At 42.6% G+C, this 19,775-nt stretch overlaps 1 protein-coding gene across 1 annotated transcript; it reads right to left on the bottom strand.

The window, feature by feature from the left end:
- Positions 1–5,824: 5,824 nt before the first annotated feature.
- Positions 5,825–19,770, bottom strand: LOC105829381 (high-affinity choline transporter 1). The gene is made up of 7 exons (XM_012668161.3): positions 19,296–19,770; positions 17,826–18,167; positions 16,208–16,581; positions 13,965–14,269; positions 12,181–12,460; positions 10,855–11,072; positions 5,825–9,784 (listed from the first exon to the last, which is right to left on the bottom strand). The coding sequence occupies exons 3-7, from the start codon at positions 16,479–16,481 to the stop codon at positions 9,050–9,052; spliced, it is 1,812 nt and encodes a 603-aa protein (XP_012523615.1). The 5' UTR covers positions 16,482–16,581; positions 17,826–18,167; positions 19,296–19,770; the 3' UTR covers positions 5,825–9,049.
- Positions 19,771–19,775: the final 5 nt, after the last annotated feature.

Here is a 19,775-nt window from a genome sequence, read left to right as displayed (position 1 = left end):
CTTTCGCTTCGGCCCTTTTCACAACCGACGGAAAAGACGATCGACGAGGAAGAGCTCGGCATAAGGTTAGTCGGCCGACACGTCGTCGGTCGATTTATCGATTCTCACGGCTCGGATACCGGGAGGGCATGAATAACTAAGAGCTCTCTTTTTCTATTCCTGCCTGTCGGGCGTCTAAAAGCGCCCGACGTCGATATCGGAAGGGGCTCTCTCCGCGCGGCGGCTCCGACGCGAGGACCTACCCCCCCCCCCTCTCGCCGAAATCGAAACGCACGATGTCGCTCACGTGGCCGCTGAAAAATTAATACGAGGAGGATCTCCCAAGAGGTTTTCTCCGTGGATGACCTAATAAATATTAAGGTTCTGCCGGTTCCGCTCGCTTCAGAGCCGTATTACGTTGTAGTATTACCAATATTATTACGTCACATCTCCGGGGACGCGGAACGCAGGTGGAACGACAAGAACGTAAGGTCCGGCACGCACACGAACGGTAAAAGTAAGTTAACGTAATAATGTTCATTCAAAAGAGCACTTTCTAACCGGCCACGTAGCTTAAACGGAATGCGTAGCGGCGACCGACCGATTGACGTCGGGACTTTTTCTCACTCCGGACCGTTTCCTTTTCCGTTTTCCTTACAATTGGACTGTTTGCATACGCAGGGTTTAGGATTTACGTAATCCTTAACCCTTCAAATATCAGGGTTCATGCTCTTCTAAAAGACGTAAAGGTCGTCAGCGTTCCGGGGTGTATGTGCGTGTATGTACATATGTATGTGTGTGTGTGTTCACAGTTCGCGACTTCGCGAAGGGACTTAACGACGTTGTTCTTTGAAGTTGTTATTCATGCAACGATCCCGCGCGTACATTTAACTCGTTAAATCCTTCTCTCTTTCTCTCGTTTGCAAATTTATAATTCCGAATATAACTCCTCGTTTTCCCGAGCATCTTCGATGCTTCTTCGAGCTTGTCTTACCTGCTGAGCCGCGTTATTCCCTCGAGGCGCCATTGCGAAGCATCATAGTTCTCCGCGGTCTTCAAAATAAATAAATCAACCCCATCTTGGGTCGGGGGTGCCTGGGAGAGGGATGGAGAAGTTCGTGCGGTACGCCGAGAGCTCTATCTTTAAGTCTTGCCCGACCACGCGAACTTGAGGAGGTGGGAACTGCGAAACGTCCAAATATGAATTGTTTATCGATGCATATTTTTGTACACCGTTTATTTTTAACATTTACAATCAACATCTCTTTCGTTTTGTCAATTATACACGTATAATGTCATATAATACAGTAACGCTTTTGCAATACATATACATGGATATACTCCTCGGGCGGGGACACGGGGAGGAAGGGGGAAAGGATGAGCCGGGGTAGGGGGGGGGACTTTTTTGCTTTTTACATGATTAATAAGTATATTCTACATAAATTAGAGTAAATCACCCCGTGCGTTTGGGACGCGCAACATGTAAGTACGCCAGTTTTCTTGGTCTCCAAGCGGGTAAGTGATCGACGATCTCGGCTCGGTCGGAGGATCGTCCTCGCTAATTCTTATTCGAGCTACACCTCGACTCTCCGTGACTTTCGTCGTTTCTCCATTATTTTATTTTGTCGCCCGACACAGATTGGCTGCCGACTCGCGATTTTATGCTGCGGCGTGAAACGACGTCGCTCCGCGGAGAAAAACGGACATTTCGATGCGCAAACTTCTTTTTACATTAAAAGATAGCTCAAAGAAAGTAATTGAAATTGTTATGATATTAAATGTCATGACGTCAGATGAAATAGATGTCCAATAAAATTACAATTTGTATCTTCAGTTATGAAGATTTTTTTACATCGGAAAGAATAAATGCACATTGATCCGATAAATAGCTCTTTGCTTCACTTCAGCCATTTATACTACGATTTAGACTATGAAAAATGTTAAATTTAAACAATCTCTCGATTAAACAATCGAGCTGCGCACACTGAAAGAAAAGAGTTTGGCAATAATAATCACACTTTGATGAAATAATTTAAATTAATATTTTATTAATATAACCAGATATATTTAGTAATTATATTAATAATATCCGATCGATTATTAAACGGATACCACGCTAAATAATTGATTACATTAACTAAGCACTTAATTAAAATTATTTCACTAAAGCTGAGCAACTGTCACATCTAGGCATTCCAGGTTTATTATTGCCAAATATTATCCTCTTTTGGTACAGGCATTAAAAAAGAAAAAGAATCGCGCATGTCCACTTTTGCCCCAAGAGCGACGAGCGTATATCTCGCCGCAAAGGATACATGTTTTATATACATATATAGTCTTATCTTATCATCGCGCTTCCTCCTCTCCGCGACTAATTATCTAATATACAATAGAGCACACTTTATGATATGTATAGGTTCCTCGTTGCGTCGTTGATTACAACGTATACGTTCGACTGATATGTAGATGATACGTGGCCGTCTTATGAGAGCACTCTCATAAGCTATAAATATCTATAGCTATGTTCCTCCCGCGCGTACTCGACACGCGGCACCTTCGCCTCTCCCCTAAATTCGTAAAACAAAACGATGGAATCGATATCTCGAAGCAGAAATATCTATCGCGACGAGCGAATAATTCATTACTACGCCCGATCGAAACGAAGTGTATGATGAATGGCCGATAAAATTGCTGAGAAATTTACAGTTCTTTTCCATCTTATCCAAGCAACAGTTAGATTCGAAATACGCTTAATAACCTGTTAAAGATCAATTTTAAACGTTCAAGTCGAAAAAATAAACGTTTAAAATTTGATATGTTCTTTCAACTATTTTAATAAATGTTATAAAAATTTTCTACGACTTTGTAACGTCCATTTTAACTTTTTCTCTACGAGTTGGGAATACTGTTTTTATACGATTTAATAAACGTTAAAAATGAATGTTTAAAAAGATTTAACAAACAGAAACGTATCGACGAAACAAATTTTTTAAACCTCCATCAAATTCGTTTGCGTAGTTTCCCCGAGTGTAATTAAAGAAATACGCGCAATTATCTGGAGACGTTGAAAACTCAGGAAAGTAAGGAATGAAGGACTTACGTCCTAGGTCTGTAATGTAATTACGTATTTACTAAGAACGTCAGAACTTGTAGATTCATCCTCAAACATTTAAATCTACCACCGAGATAAATTGAAACTTCAAGAGCCCATAAAGTCCCTGTTATTCATCAAATCACCGAGAAATCAAAGATATGCAAATTTTTTCGTTAATATCGGAAATTTCGACATGTTCCGCTTCAACCGGGTCGAGACTGCCGTTGCCTCTCGACTCTGAGCTCGTCGGGGAAAAAAAAAACGAGCTGTCGAAAGGGAGGGGAAAACGCGCGCGCGCTGCGTAGAAAAATAATTCGCTTTCGTTCTCTTCGTGTGATACTTTCGTATTCCTGAGAGAAGGCGAGACGACGGGTCTTCGCACACGGTTCATTGTAACGCTTGATACTTTCGTGCTTCGACAGCAATATAATAAGGATAATAATCCCACAATGTACGCCGCATCTTCACGGGCCTCGTCGTCCGCGAGCGTCACGGATTAGCCAGCCGGCGCGCGCGCGCGCTCGTCATCGTCTCTAATATTCGAGTGAAAGTCCGCGAAGCTTAATGACGGACGAACGAACGAACGAACGAACGAACGAACGGAAATGCACGCTACGACGACGCGAGATCCACGATTCACGTTCTCCTCCTCCTCCTCCTCGCGTAGCTCCGGTCCGCGCGTCTCGAATCGCGAATGCGCTCGTAATTTCACCTGCGAGCGGCATCTCCGACTTAACGAGCGGATAATACGACGCGGCGCAGCGTGGCTAAGGCTACTTCCGGCAAGAGATCCGTAAAGCTCCTCTCCTCATCTCCCCTCCCTCCACGAATGAAGTTACTTCCGATTTTCCGCTTGAATACGGAACGAAGTGAGTATTACGTATCGAGTGTTTCGAGCGAGCTGCCGCGGAAAGAAATTCATCGCTCGAGCCGTATTTCCGGAAAATGAGAAGAAGATTGTGAACACGTTCGTTAATAAACGTAACTCGTGCTTCAAAACGAAATAAATCCCTTGCAAAAGTGACACATACGCATACGCACACGCGCACACACACACACACACACATTCACATACGCACAAAGAGATATTTTTACTGACTTAATGCTTTAGAATATTACATCGGGGGCTCCTCTTGTTGTATGCAGATTAATGCGTCGTTGAAGTACAAGAAGCCCTTTGAAAATTCCTGACATTTGGACTGTGAGCAGGGTCACCGCACCAGTGAATAAACAACCTGATGCGATTACATTTTCAAGTAGAAAATAATATTCTTTAGTCGTGTGATCTGCACGAGAATTAGATCTGAAAAATATATTGTTATACTCGTATAGTTTGCAATTTATTATTTAGGAGTCTTATTTTTATATTTTTATATTTTTTCTTAAAAATAGTCATTTCCTGATGGTCGACTGGTGCAGCGACCCTGCGTTTTATTTTTTCCTCGCCTCCTCTCGACACAGTTGATCAAATAATTTAAAAGCACCTTCGTCCAATCGTCACTTGATATCAAAATTGATACTTGATATCAAAATTCTGATATCTCAAACTGATATCTCAATATATAAGATTTCCATATATACTTTTCATCTTCTACTATCTGTCTACGAGTTTCAAACGAATTAACAATCTTGCACATTTAAAAGTTCAACACGGAGGCAGGTCCTAACGTGAGTTAGCCACCCAGCCAGCGAGAGGAAAATCCTGATCTATAGGGGAGGAATAAAAACCCGTCTTTCTGTGTAAACTAGAAAAATATACTCGACTCACACGTTACTCCTCTAGGGACAACCGAGATACGCACTCTGTCCGGAGAAAAATAGTAAGTGCCTATTCCGCAAGCGATGACGATGTGAAAAACAGAAAACGGATCGTACGCTCGAGAACTCAATCGCGAACTTGAATTTCGCAGGATCGCCAAGTCAGAAACGCTTTATTATCACAATTCGTCGGGTGAGTAGGAACCAAGTACAAAAGACGCGTCGCACTAGTCTACGAAATTATCCCTAAGGTATTCTCATCCCGTCGTTTACACGCGCGCGACGTCGCGTTTCGAGATCCGAGAAGGGTGTCCACGTGAGCGCGCTCGAAATCTCGCAGAGACATCCGGAAAGCACCCGGAAGACGTCCGGAGGCGAAATCCGAATGGGATTCCAGAGAGCCCAGAGATTCAGAGCGCGAGGGGTAACGACTCTCAAAAATATTTCTTCTTCTTGTTAAATTGTGTATGTTACACCCCTTCCTCCCCCTCACAATCTCCTCCCCCCGTGTTTAATTACCTCTCTAATGGGGTTTGCTCGAAAGTTATCGAAGGTTTTAGATCTCACCGTTCGTCCTTGATGCCGACGTCAGTCTCGAAACGCGGCGTTCTCACCCTTTGGCGGCAAATAATTAATGACATTACGTGAGCAATCAGGTAATAACGAGCGTAAATATATGTATATATTACATATTCTTCTAGGCGTTTCTTTTTATGCGTATTGCGTAATATAGCAACCTCGATATCTCGGTGTGCTATGATAATATACATATATATATGTGAATCCCACGTAACAAATGGATCCTCAAAATTAACAATGACGGCGATAACTCGTACCTGCGATATTAACACCTATGGATTTTTAGTCTTCTCGTGTATTATATATATATATATATATGTGTGTATATATATATATATATATATATATATATATATATATATAAAGAGAGATAGAGAGAGAGAGAGAGAGGGACAGAGCGGTGTCCATATTTTCTTTTCCTCGTAACACTACTACACGTCACCCATCTCTCTCGCTTCTTACTGCATTTACCGCTCATGATTTTTATATCATACATTTATGTTATTATATACTATATGATAAACACAACGGACCTGCGCCACGAACGGTCTGCCTGACCTGAAGCTCTGCGGCTCACGTTTGACGCACGAATGGGGTGCACGATGCCGCCCTTCACGTGTCGCACGCGACGAAAAAGCTGCGCTCGCAAGGAGAACGCAGGTATGTCGTATAATCGGCGATAATCAATAAAATAAAATGAAAAACATTTCGTATTGTTTAACGTTATATGTTTTGTTAACGTATATCTAAGAAATTCCTTCTAAGCAAAATAGACTAGATAATAGAAGATAACGTGACAAGTAAATTAATATATATTTTTAGAGTTTCTTAAATGTAATTGCACTAATTATAATAAACCTGGCGATTCCTGGGAGTTATTTAGATTCAGCCATTTTGTTTACACAAATGCACAAAAATATTAAATAATTATAAATAATTAGTTATATAGCAAATAAGATAGCAACAGTTGATTCAAAATTTCTGAATATATAAAAAATGTCTTACTTTCTGTAGATTTTAATGCAACGTTATACGATTAATTTCCTATAAAAAGAATTTTATCGGGTAGAAACCCGATACCGTTTTTCTCATTTTCATGTCAATATCATATTTTGTACAAAACATAGAAACACCCGACGTCTTTAAGTTTTTCAAAAGCAAAGTAAATTTTCAATCTGGCATACAGCCACTTTATTTTTAATGCTCGGTACAACGAGATTGGCCTCGCACGTGAGCCGCGAAGGAACTTGAAATTCTACGACGAGCGGCCGTCCTAGATCATCTTCCTCCGATGCCACCCGGTTCTAACGACGCTATCACGTAGATGAACATGTATGTGTGTCCTGTACGACTGGGCGAAGCGAGGGAAGAACGATCGATCGCAAGTACAAAAGCTTCGTTTTACCTCTCCTCCTAACTCGACGCATGTTAACTAATTATAGCGCAAACTAATTGCAGTGAGAGAGAAAGAGAGAGAGAGAGAGAGACGATAGGAGGACGGCACACTACCGGATGGACGGGGTTTCGCTTCTAGCATCGAAGTAGCGCCCGATCGATCGATATTTATCATCGAAATCGAGAGATATCCAGAATATCGAGAGAATGATATTAATGCCGAAAGATATTAGAATATTTTACGCAGTAATCGTGGAAGAAAATCTATCTCTTTCACAAAAATGATCGTTGAGCTCTTTCGATATGTCATTTGGGAAATATGATATTATCCGTTAAGGAAATCGTCGATATTTTTAATGTTAAGTTATTATTCTCTCGATATCTAGGTTGACGATAAATATTAATCGCGAGGTTCTTCAGGGCGTACCTTTATCGCACGCGCGTTCCTGCCAAACGTGTTTGATATTTATCTCGAGTCTTTATTGAAAAATGCATTTTATATTTGCCTCTAGTAATCAAATAGCAATTTACGTTTAGATGTGATTCAGATAATCGCATTCGGCACGAAAGGCGAAAATAAAAGTACGAAGGGTGCTTCAACCACATACGTCTTCTCGTCGTCTCTCACTTCGTGGGCTTTCCGATTCTTACGTCCATTAAGCTCCGGCCCGACTGAAATCCTTAAACGATAACTAAAGTTTAATGATCAGGGATCACGGCCGATTCTTCGTCCGTTCGACACACGCGCACAGGATCGCGCGAGAGAAAGGTACGCGATACGCCTGCGACCCCCCGCATACAAGACCCATACGAACACATTGACCGCTCGATCTAATTAATATCTAACGAAGAAAGAGAGAGAAATAGAGAAAAACCACGCGCGCCGATCGATCGAGCGATTCCCGAAATGAGGAACCCTCGCGATTCTCTCTCGCGTCAGGCAGATCATTCGTGATTTTCGAAACACCCTCAAGCAGCTCTTTGTTAAACTCTAAATATATATAATATCTTTTTTCTGTATATATTATTTTTATCTATATATATACTTATTTTATATGTATATATATATACCTCTCCAAAAAGAAAACAAGGAAATCACTAGGCCTAATTGGCGGTGCGGGGGTAGGGACGCCCGATCCCAATACGCCTGAAGCTCCGACTTCCGGTTTGGAAACGCTACGCTTATCCCCTTGCCGCTCGCGCGTCGTGTTCCCCCAGTCCCGCCCTATTCTTCCTCCTTTGTTTTGTCTTCCCCACCCCCTTCTTCTCCTTTTCCCAGTTTATTGCTTTGTCCGAGCGGCGACGGGAACACGAACGCGAGCGGGCGCGGGCAGGTACAGATCGTTACACGGGCACCAGCAGCGTGCAAACGTGCGCGCACACACTCACACCCAAAGAGACAAACGTACAACACACACGGACGCACACATACACGCACGCACGCACGCACGCATGCACAGATATGCGAGTACGAAAGAGACTTCGTGTCGGACTTACCGCAGGGCCACCGCATTGTTGGCTCATCTCGGAGCTCCGTGGTCGTAGGGCGGGTAAGAAGAAAGGAAAAGCGAACTGGAAAAAACGGGATGGATTTTACGTAACACTGTCCGGCCGAGAAAAGATTGGAATTGAACCGTTAACACTAGAACGTCCACCCGAAACGTGCAATTTACCGTACCGCTGATAATTCCGATTGTCTGCGATGATAATTATCTTCGCAGTCTCCCTCCGGGGACACGTTAGATTAGAAGAAGCAATGCTATCTAAATATATGCGATTATTACGCGCCCCGTGTCGACGAACTAACACAATTTTGAGAGTTCAAGATGCAAAACAACGCGCGATCGGACGTTCTAATATTAATCGTTGCCCAAGGGTCTCCCTTCGAAGTTACTTTAGCAACTGTTATTTGATCGATGTCTTTGGCGAATGAAAGAACTTAACGCGCGGCTGATCGAAATAAAGCCCCTCGGGACTCGGCACTTTGGGGCGAACTTGTATCGCGTTTGACAGAAATGTCACGTTAACAAGGAGACACTGTCGGTTTTAATGAAATTAAACGTACCGTCGAAAGAAGAAGCGGCAAGGTTCCGGAGAAGAAAGCCAACCGACTTCCGAACGTAACGAGCACAGTCGGAGAAGGGAGAGAGAGAGCAGAAGGGGAGGGTGGAAGGAAAACGAAAGACAGAGACCCGCACCGCCGCACTTATTGTTGGTCACAGCATCCGATCACGGAACCAGGAGTTAGAACGCGGTGCTGGATTGCGGCTGTCGGGACGGCGCACCGCCGGGCACGTGCGGCACCAGGTATCCCCCGGCGTTGCCGACTCCGCCGCCGCCGCCGCCAACGACGCCGTCCGACGTTGTATTTCCGACCATCGTACTTCCCGGCTCCATGTCGTAGTCCGGCTCGAGCGCAGGGTTCACTCGGCCGTTCGATTCGTCCTTGCTGCCGTAGAGCCTGCCGACGCCCGCAGCTAGGACCGCCATCTGCTCGCCCTCGGCCGGGTCCGGGCCCACCCGCTCGACGTCCTCCGGGATGTTAACCACGCACCTGAAGACGTCGTAGCCCGGCGCGAGCCGCCCGGTCAAGAAGACGAACTGCGTGCCCCACGACACCCCTATCAGGGTTATCAGCGACATCAGCATCGCCAGCGTCCTGAACGGGAACATTTGCATCTTGTTCTCCTCGTCGTAGCCCGGGTAGCGAATCAGCGGTGGCAGTCCTAGCATCGGCTCGCCGCCGCTGATGCGCACCACGAAGGCGATTATGTACGCTGACAGGCTGCCGTAGGTGTTGCAGTAGTCCTTGAAGTGCACCACCATTAATAGCTGTGGGAACAGGATCACGTAGACCAAGTCTGAGCACATCGACCAGAGGCCATAGATCGATGGTATCGTGAGGGCCATCACAGTGCTCAGCACGCCGACCACGCCTATCCCCGCTCGCATTATCCAGATGATCTCCATCTCCGACGCCTGCACAGAGGATGTCAAGATCGCGCACCCACGTGCGTCAGCATCAGGAGGAATAGAAGAAGATGAGAGGACGGTTTCCAGAAAATTATTATGTCATGTGATGAATTTCCAAGTCAAGTTGGATACACAAAGTGCATAGCTAGCGTAAAGTTACTATTCATTTATATGAGATGTTTATTGGTCCAGCAGTCTTATGCTATGCTCATGCTGTAGAGAAAAATATTCAAAGAAAAACTTCCACAAATCTCCTAATTTTTCGGAAATAAAGAGTATATACTGTATTAATAGTGATAAAAACATGTCCTGCTTAGGTAATTAAAGAAATAAAAATAGTTCAGCATAAGATATTCATATGATTGAAAAAAAATGTTTTACATCAAAGTGAAAGGCTCTTAGGAATCCTCATACATATTAACTTGTAAATATTTTCTGATAAAAGACCCTTTCTAGTCTACACGTATGCTTGCAAAGTTTTATTTTTAACTTTTGTATAAGAAATACTAGAAAAACAAAATGGTATGCCAGTATTGATGACCTTCCTCTACTATGCATTTTGTGTGTTGCAGCTCTAACACTGTAACAACGGCGCGGTCGCGAAATCGATATGCCAGTGCATAATGAAAAGGTTGACATAATTAAAATAGTACGCTGCAACGACGCAGTACCTTCGATGTGTGATATTTAGACTTGCAAATTACGTAATGAATGGTATTGAAAAGCTATTTAGAAATTCTCAATAGAGGGATAATCGTAATCTATAACGAAGGTAAAGTTAAAACGAAGGATTAAATTGTAATCCTCGCGTTAATAAAAAAAATAAAAAAAAATAAAAACTAACGAACGCGCAAAATAAGAACGTATTGTAATTACGAACATAAATTCTCATTGGGCTCCTTATAACAACGCGAAAACTTTACAAGAAGCTCGTTAAGGTTTCTCGCCTTATACACAAAGTTAAAGGTATGCGTCGGCACGCGCGCATTAGCACGCCATGTCAAGTGGCTCCGTTTCGCCACGTGCACGAACGAGGGACTCGGGGCACAAGCGAGAAGCTGAACTCGCAGACTCACCCGCTGACGGAAGATCAATTTGTAAATGTTTCTAGCAAACATCGAACTAGCAGAGAGGATGCTGCTGTCCGCAGAAGACATCACCGCCGCCGAAACCGCCCCCAGCCCGAAAAAGGAAACGAAGTCCGGTGTCAGGTATTGCAGGACCAACGGCAGAATCATGCTGGTCTCCGCCTCCGTGAAGGGATAAGGGCCAGTGTATCCCGTCTCGTTCCAAGCTGTGACATCATCATAGTCTCGTAAACGTATCGTAGTTCGTTTTATACAAGGATATTATAGTCAGACCGAGCGCTCTTTAAAGGGCAAAGGAGAGCTTCCATCTTTGTCAGTCACTTCGATTTGTATCGCTGCTTGTTTCACTATCTACTCCCGTTCACGTCCGTGATCGCATAATTCACTTCTATATTTCTTCCTCCTCCCCCTCTCCCCAGCTCTTTCTCTTTCTCCCCGTGCCAACCGTCCCCGTGTCCGGGATCCTTCCGCAACATACCGGTGCAGGGTACCGAATTAGTTCCGGGGACGTAGCCCCGCGTGTGTTGTACAGCGGGCGGCGAATCGTCGCATTTACGACCCTCGCCCTCGCAAAGGCAACGCCACATGGCGGGGTCCCACGCTATTGTGCGCGCACGCGAGTATACCCCGAGATACCCCCGAGACACCGTCCGCGCCCTCCGCGCCGCTTGTAAATACCAGCAGTTCTCTCTTTGTTGCCGCCACCAAATGTCAAGTAGCCTCCAAATAATACGAGGAGGCGAGCGTGAGACGACGACGATGACGACGGGCAACGCGAGTTCTAATTCGATCCTCTCGAGCGACGGGATAGCGGGAGACTCGCGAAAGGGGATCCCGTTTCTACACCCCCGGGCGAGAAGCGACAATCTCGGAGAGAGAATGAAGAACAAAAAACGCCTCATTTTATTATTAATGCAGCTAAATTGAGCTCGCTCCTGTCGCCGGAAAGATTCTCAAAATATCTTTCTCTGAGAAAATGGAGAAACATCGCTGGAGAATTAACGTTCGCGCATTTTGCTCGAATATTTGTTTCAGTTTCTATATTAACATTTTTTTTTTAAATAAAAGACAAAAAAAGATCAGAACCTCAGATATTATTTTTAATTTTAAAGACGTGAAAAATATTTGATAAAATTTAAATAGTTCCGAAAGAAATATATGTATGACATATGGCAAAAATATTTTCCACAGAGTTTTATATGGCGAATTAATAAAACGCTTTATTACGGAACATATGATATCGATTGCATAACGTTAATTCGCTCCAGTCTGCAATGTGTTTAATTAATCAATAATTAATTGCGTGGTACTCACGAGTTGCTTTGGCGATCGCTCCAATCAAGACGGGGGGAATGGCCATGAGGATGCAACCAATAGCGGCAACGTAACTCAATACTTGAGCTCTCCCCGCTGTTTTCGAGGAGAGGACGCGTTGGAAGTACACTTGCCAAGGTATACCGCCAAATATCAAAAGTAAACCGTAATCCAAATAATACCAGTACTCCTCGGACTTTACTTTGCCGATCCAATCAACGTCCATGGAATGAAGAGATTGTACCATCGGATTGGCCCAAGCGAACGGGATACACATCCACTATTGACAGAAAATGAGTTCCATCATTTTACATTATGTAAAATAAGAAATTGTTAACTAAAATAAGAGAATATTTATAAGAACTTTATAATTTAATTTTTATAAGAAGTAAGGGAGTGTCAATAAAAAATCGACTTGTAAATATTCATATAACTATATTATAAAAAGTTAATTATCTGATAATTCTAAAAATGTGTGTTTGTTGAATTGTGAAATTTTTAACTTTTATAATATTTTTTTGAAAACAACACATGATTATTTTAAACCATTGATATTTAAAATAGCATTTATTTTACAAAAAAATGTGTTACAAAATTAAAAAACAATTGCTTTATAATAAATTTGTTTAAAAAATTCCCTTTTTAGGTTTTTTTTCATGAAACTAAACGTCATATTGACTTTAATTTCTAATTAATTGATACAAGGCATTCAACATCTTTTCCAGACGGATCTAACATCGCTGCTACAACTATTTCTGAAAAGCCCGATTTATCGCGATTAATTACAGTTAATGGACGGCGGTCTCGTTACAAAGGGACGAGTTTGCATTCAGAATGGGATGTCTGAAAGGGACGTTTTCTTTCGAATAGAAAGCATCGCAAATGTAATACTACCGTTCCAGTTAATTAATAAAGAGTAATCACTCTAATTTTCCTTCAATTCATGCGTAACAAGGAATAATCGCGCGGCGCACAACTGACTTATTTGTTATAATGTATTGTTACACATTAATATCACATCATATGTCTTGTAATGATCAATTCTGTTAAAAGACTCAATAATAATAAAATAATTATACAATCAAGAATACAAAACCCGAATTACTTGTAATATTTAAAGATATAAACCGTATAAATTTGAAATAAAACGTTTCTTCTTTAAAAAAACGTTAATTCCGATCGATCGAATTAATTCGCTAAAAGGAGTATTTAAAAAGATAAGATCTTTGCACCGCGAGGCTTTAAAGTTCGCCGTTGTAGCGGACGCTTCCCCGTTGGGAGCAGAGAGTCTAGCAGAAATAATAGCTCGATAACGTTCTTTCGGGAAGTGGGTCACCACCTATACGTTACCGAGTATAAATTTGGTAATACAAACGCTCGCAGTAGCGGGGCCACGATATCGATTAGCTCCGGCGCTTACATTGTACCGAAGACGCGTCCAACCGAACATTGCACGGGTCAAGTAGATTGATATTTATCGGAATTTTGCTTCTGAGATGACGAAAAAAAAAGAACGCGCAGTTAAACCTTAGCGGTGCATCGTAACCGACTCCTGTTGCTTTATTTTAATTCCAAGTTGTTCATTTATTACCCCTATTTCGAGTGAATTTCACCGCAATTATAGATTATTGATCGTTTGTCCAAATATATATTTTCGAGTGTCACGTTTAGCCAGTTGTATGCTTCCAGTTATTGCATTATTTGCTCGTATTATTAAATAAACAATTATGCCTGATTGCAAGCATTCCCGATACGTCTCGACGACTTCGCAATCGATCGCTTACCAGTCCGATGAATATGCAGAAGAGCTGAATGACGTCGGTGTAAGCGACGGAGTAGAGACCGCCGAAGAGGGTGTAGAAAACCGCGATGCAGGCGCTTAGGATGACGGAGGTGCCCTGGTCCATGTTTATGATGACCGCCAGCGTGGCGCCGAGGGCCGCGAGGATACCCGCCGCCCAGAAAACCTCGCCGCACAAAGCAGGCAGAAAGAGGAGGCCGCCCATACGCTCCCCGAACGCGTCTTGAAGCGGATCTAACATCGTGACGTACCCCTGCTGTCGCATCTTGTTCGCGAAGAAAATACCACCTGCGACAGAGAGAGAGAGAGACGTCGAAAAGGGTCGCGCTTAGTTCTCTTTTGCTATCTTGTCTATACTGAGAGGAAAAAATTCTGGATTCAAATAAATATTTCTTTGAATAGTACTAATATCATATTTTATAAAAAAATCAATATTCATTTAAAACAAGTAATACTTTCTATAATTTAGAAAATATTGCTTGAAATAAATATTATTAATTTTCTATAAAATATGTTATTAGTACTATTCAAAGAAATATTTATTTGAATCCAGCATTTTTTTCTCTCAGCGTACGCCACTAGAAGCTGATGAGTACCTATATTAGCGAAGCGGAAGCTCGAAATAAGCTGTTCGCAATTCTAATTGGGTTTTAAACTTCGTCCAGACTAAGTGAGAAATTGTCGGAAAGTTTTCGAACATATGTCGCGGGATATTGTTACGCACATTGTCACCGATAAATATTGAAAGTGAGTTGGAAATGTGAGTGACATTGTGTCGATGACGTTACATTCAAATTTTTTTATCTCGAGGCGATAAAAATTAAAGGGACGTTGGCGACGCGGGATTTTGGCATATGATTGCACATGGAATTTTTGGTGATATTTTTTGGCGACATCGCTTACGTTCAATTATAATATTTAATTTCTGATTAAGAACTAAACATTCTGATAAAACTTTTTAAACTACTAAAATTCAATCATTAAATTTTAGTTTATTTAATAAACCATTAGCACTGTACTTTTATGTGATATTAAACTGGACCTGAAAATCTTTATTTCAAAATTTTCTCACCTAATATAACTGCACAAACAGCAGAAAGAATTAATAAATCACCATTTGCCATCTTGATAAAATTTAGTAATAAAAATGGTATTAAAATTGTATCTTTGTTTTCTACACTTTTATTGTCTACAATGTCGAAGACAATGTTTCTTGATCTGGCGCTTTTTATAATCCAATTTGCAAGAAAAATAGTCCTTCCTTTTTCTCTCTTTGCAGAAAAATAAAAATGCTGCAAAATTTTACTGAAAAATGAAACTCCAAACTTCTCGGATGATCCTACACACCTCCATATACATGCAGGAGGAGAACGGAAAATGTCACTTAATAAATCTCTGTGATCTCGAGAGATCCGTTAGAGATCCAGACTTTCGAAAAATAAATCTATCAATTTCTTTTTCTTAATACTACTAGAGGCGACCATTCATAGACATAGACATAACGAAGCTAGGCTTTCAATGGATTTATATAGTCGCGTTTATTCTTTGCCGAGGTCGTTTAGCCGCACGGGAGACATTGGTGGAAAAGTTATCGCCTTTATATCGCAAGAGTGCCAATAGCGAAACACTCTGTCGGCTGTCTGTTATATTACAAGAGTGCTATTGTCGGCCGCCGTAACTTCTTCGGTTAGGCATAAGCATTCCGACGTTGTGTAAAGAAAGCCGCGCCATCGACAATCTTTCGATTGCTCTATCGTCGATCTTTGCGATTGCGAACTTCCACTCGGCTGATTAACTTACACAGTGTTGTAAAAAAGTTTTTCGATGTCTTCGTCATTCGAATGGGTTTTCGAATTATTGTCATTGTCTTAAGTCCTGGCGTACAGTAAATTACCTTAGCAAAAGATACGTGTCGAAAGCCGCAATTTTATAAAATAGCAAGAACAAACAACATTCGCAAAAACATGACGACATTTTACGTGAAACTTTTTTCAGATAAATAAACAACAGATTTATGAAGAATTGTTTTATAATTCTTGTATAATTATTTTGATGATCTAACAAAATTATTTGCAGATTTATATATTTAGCTAAATTTTTAGATACTGTAGAGCAAAATTGTTCTCTCCGTGTACCGAACAACTGTACTTCCTGTCACGAGGAGATTAAAAAATCAACGCAATCACGAAGACAAGCGATAAGAAATGGATGGGACATCGGACTCACCGAAAACGAGGCTGAGGGCGTATCCGAAGGGTGCCTGGCACCAGACCAGGCCCCTGGTGTAGATTGCCTCGGCGGTGCCGTTGATGTAACCGCCGCCGACCCAGGTCGCCGTCATCGTGAATATCCCGACGAAGAGCCCGATCGAGCGGCCGGCCAGCATGACCTCCTCCTCGGAGTCGTTGCCCGCCTCCTTTTTCCTGGCCGCCCATATTCCCACGCCCAGGATCAGCAGGTAGAAGAGAATGATAGAGATCACCCCGGCGACGTTAATCATTTTCGGGGAATAGAGGTCTACCGACGTGAGTTGTTCGAGCTGACGGAGACGTAGGTCCGAGAAGTTCGGCGGCTGATCCGCTTTGGGATCGTCTGGATGTCTGAATTCAAATTTTGCATATACATGTCCTTCCTCTCCGGAAACTTTGGCAAAGGCGGGAGGTTCAAGAGAACTTCGCAAGCAGTTGAACTCTCGACGATCGCGATGCACAATTGAAGAATAACAATGTGATATTACCATGAGAGTTAGATACAAGAATTGTTATGATAAAATTATAAATTTCTATCTAGGAGCTGTTTTAATCAATCGAACAAATTTTATTTGTTTACCGTTTTATTTTCGCAATCCGAATTAATTTTTGCAACTATATTTCATATGGAGTTTTTCTTTCAGATTATCGTTTTTCTTATAAAGCGACACATTATCTTAATTATCAAGCATTGTTAATAATGAAAAAAAGTAGATACATGTACTTATTACTTCCCCTTTGTTCGCTACGGCCGGCGACGCTAGGCGGATGCAAAAAAACTTGTCAGCGTAGGTTTTACAAAGAACTTATCAATTTCGCGTAGAGTGTATTAAAGTCTTCCGCTTGATTAACACCGTGGCCGTCACGCTCGCGCCCAACAAGTGCAGCTAAGCGCAAATATTATGTTTCTACCCGAGGGGTATTTAAATCGCTCAACCGAGTTCACCCTCTAATCCTGTTAGGCGCGGTCTACCCGAGGCGCCGCGCGTCGCCGCTCAATCCGGCTTCAAAAAGGATGTACCTTCGATTAAGTACAAATACGCACTTTACTCGGCGTAGAATAGAAAAGTCGCGAAACCTTTTTCCTCACGGAAGAAAAGGATAAAAAGATTTGCAATTTATCAGAGACGTGAGTGAAGTGCAAGAATGCGTGTTCTAAAAAGTGAGACGGATTTAAAAGGATTTTTTTTTCGCACTGCGAAACAAGATAAAAAAACGGAGGCGTGTTTCTGATAGATAATAATAAAAATTATGAGTACTATCAAGACATCAAAGAAAATGCTTTATAATAAAAAAAGAGATACTTGACTGGCGTTAATTTTTTAGTAACCTTAGACACGAAAAGCGTAAAACGCACGAGAGCCGAGAGTTCATCTTGCAGGGTATACAAGTGCCTTTGCTACTGTCACCCTTATCCTTTGTATCTATTTCTACTTTATACAAGAACAAGAGAGAAAAGAATTTAAAGTGTTACTGAAATTGCGGAAAAGTAAATTGCAAAGAAATTTTTAGGGGACAAGTTGTGCCGGTGTGCCCCGAGAAAAAAGGGGTGAACTAAATCCAGAGGTGTCAGGGGTGAAGGGGGAGATTTTTACCTTTGAAATCCCCGCGAGGTACAATCACGCAACAGCGGGGGGCAGCCTCACACGGGCACCGGCGGCATTTCCTGATGACGGTGCTTCCAGACGGCCGACGACGCTGGGTTGGGATTCGGGGGGCAGCAGTCGCCCCACCGGAGCGAGGTCTTCTGGGAGGGGCTATTCCTTGTCCTAAACGCGAGGCCGCCCATGGGCGCTGATGGCCATCGATTTTCACCCAACTCACCGAGCCCGCTGCTTCCCTGCCTGCGTGGTTTCTTCGTTTCCACCCTCCCCGCTCGCCTTCCTCCTGCGCCCACGGCACCGGGACCGATCGCGGGGATCAGCACGGTCCTTTACCTGGAAGAGGATCACTACGTACCGGAGGCACTCGATACCGATGAAGAATGCGCGAGAAAAGAGCATTTAACCTGGGCGGTATCATCTGCCGTCTTAATTGTATACTTGAGATCAAGTTTGTAGCTTTGATCGGCCAACACCAAATCGACCGTTAGGGTGATTAAAGCCGATTAGGTACTTTCTAATCGTCCGTGAAACTTGCACGCTCTTACGTTTCGAATTTATCGTTCGTAAGTGTACACGTAAACCATGATGAAATATTGACCTTTCCGTGATGCATAAACGTAAGTTCTTGTCGCGTTAACTTTCGCGTTTAAAATAGGAGGTAATCCCTTTTTTAAATAGCGTCGTTAATTTTTATAGTGTTATAAACAAAGTTTTCAAAACTATGTGATATATATGTATATATATATATCCACGGTTTTTCTTTCGATAAAGTATTTTTAGATAATTTTCAAATTGAGTTTGAGAGTTAATAACATTCAAGTAAAACTTTCAATAAAACTGACTTTTTGTTATTTAATTTGTACAATCCTAATGCATTTTAGACTTAATCCATGTAATTCTAGGGATCCATTCTAGTTTTCAAAAGGGACGAACAATCAAACGAACAAAATTAATCGGCGTCGATAAATCACCGAGCATTTATAACTAAATGAAAAAATTAGCTACAGCTTTTGTTAACGTTAAAATGTTACGAGAGAGAAGAGATTCCACAAATAAGACACACACAGTTCTATAAGTAGTATTCTATTCGCACGCGTTCTTTTATAGCATCCAAGCACAAGCACATACGTACAACAAACTCTGACCGGCCATGGACATACATAAATTATTTTAGCGCGGTTATACTCTTTGCTGGCTGTACAATAATTCAACGCCGCTTGTGACAATTTAATACGTGGAGAAAAATCGTTTTACGTATCTATTGTTATCATAAATTAGTAACACACTTTTGTACAAAATAAAATTCAAACGGTATAGAAAAGAGAGCTTTTACCGCCGACCGATTCTCATCCAAACAACCCCTTACTTCTTGCAGTATAAAATTTTGAATTTTCTTCCAAAGGGTATCACTAGTTTTTGTTTCTTTAACTCGCTCATGCGTTACAATAAGCGGTTACTTACGGGCACTTTCCTCACCGAACAGATCTTCCGATTCCGAGGGAACCCAAAGCGGCCGCGACTACCTCATTATAGGAAACCGGCGTTCAGCGCGAGCGACCGGTGGCCGTGGGATACCAGTCGGCCGAACCGGCGACGAAGAGGACAGACAGGGAGTAACGGCTTCGCGTGACGGGGAGCGCAGTTACCGGTCGCGGAGGGGGTGAGCGAGACAGAACGCGGGACGACGAGCCGGGGTTGAAGCGGATCGGCGTATCGTCGTTTTCGTGATCGTTGCCACCACCGTCGTCGTCGTCGTCGTCGTCGTTGTTGTTGTCGTCGTCGCCGTCGCCGTCACCGTCGTCGTCGTCGTCGTCGTCGTCGTTGTTGCCGGAACGACGATGCCGCAACGTGCCGTCGTCCCGTACAGTCGCGGGGGCCACCTCGTACTGAGGCGGTCGGCCGTCTGCCGTCGCGCGAGGACCGACGACGACGACGGAGGGA

This window comes from Monomorium pharaonis, chromosome 9 (genome assembly GCF_013373865.1).
Source record: "Monomorium pharaonis isolate MP-MQ-018 chromosome 9, ASM1337386v2, whole genome shotgun sequence".
Taxonomy (NCBI): domain Eukaryota; kingdom Metazoa; phylum Arthropoda; class Insecta; order Hymenoptera; family Formicidae; genus Monomorium; species Monomorium pharaonis.
This window is presented reverse-complemented; position numbering and strand designations above follow the sequence as displayed.

Bases quoted from the DNA above. Each gene is read 5' to 3' on its own strand.
- LOC105829381 (XM_012668161.3), bottom strand. From the start codon at position 16,481: ATGATTAACGTCGCCGGGGTGATCTCTATCATTCTCTTCTACCTGCTG. The intron at 14,270-16,207 runs GTGAGTCCGATG...TCTCTGTCGCAG, and splicing joins CGCCCTCAGCCTCGTTTTCG to GTGGTATTTTCTTCGCGAAC. The intron at 9,785-10,854 runs GTGAGTCTGCGA...TCCTCTGTGCAG, and splicing joins AATTGATCTTCCGTCAGCGG to GCGTCGGAGATGGAGATCAT.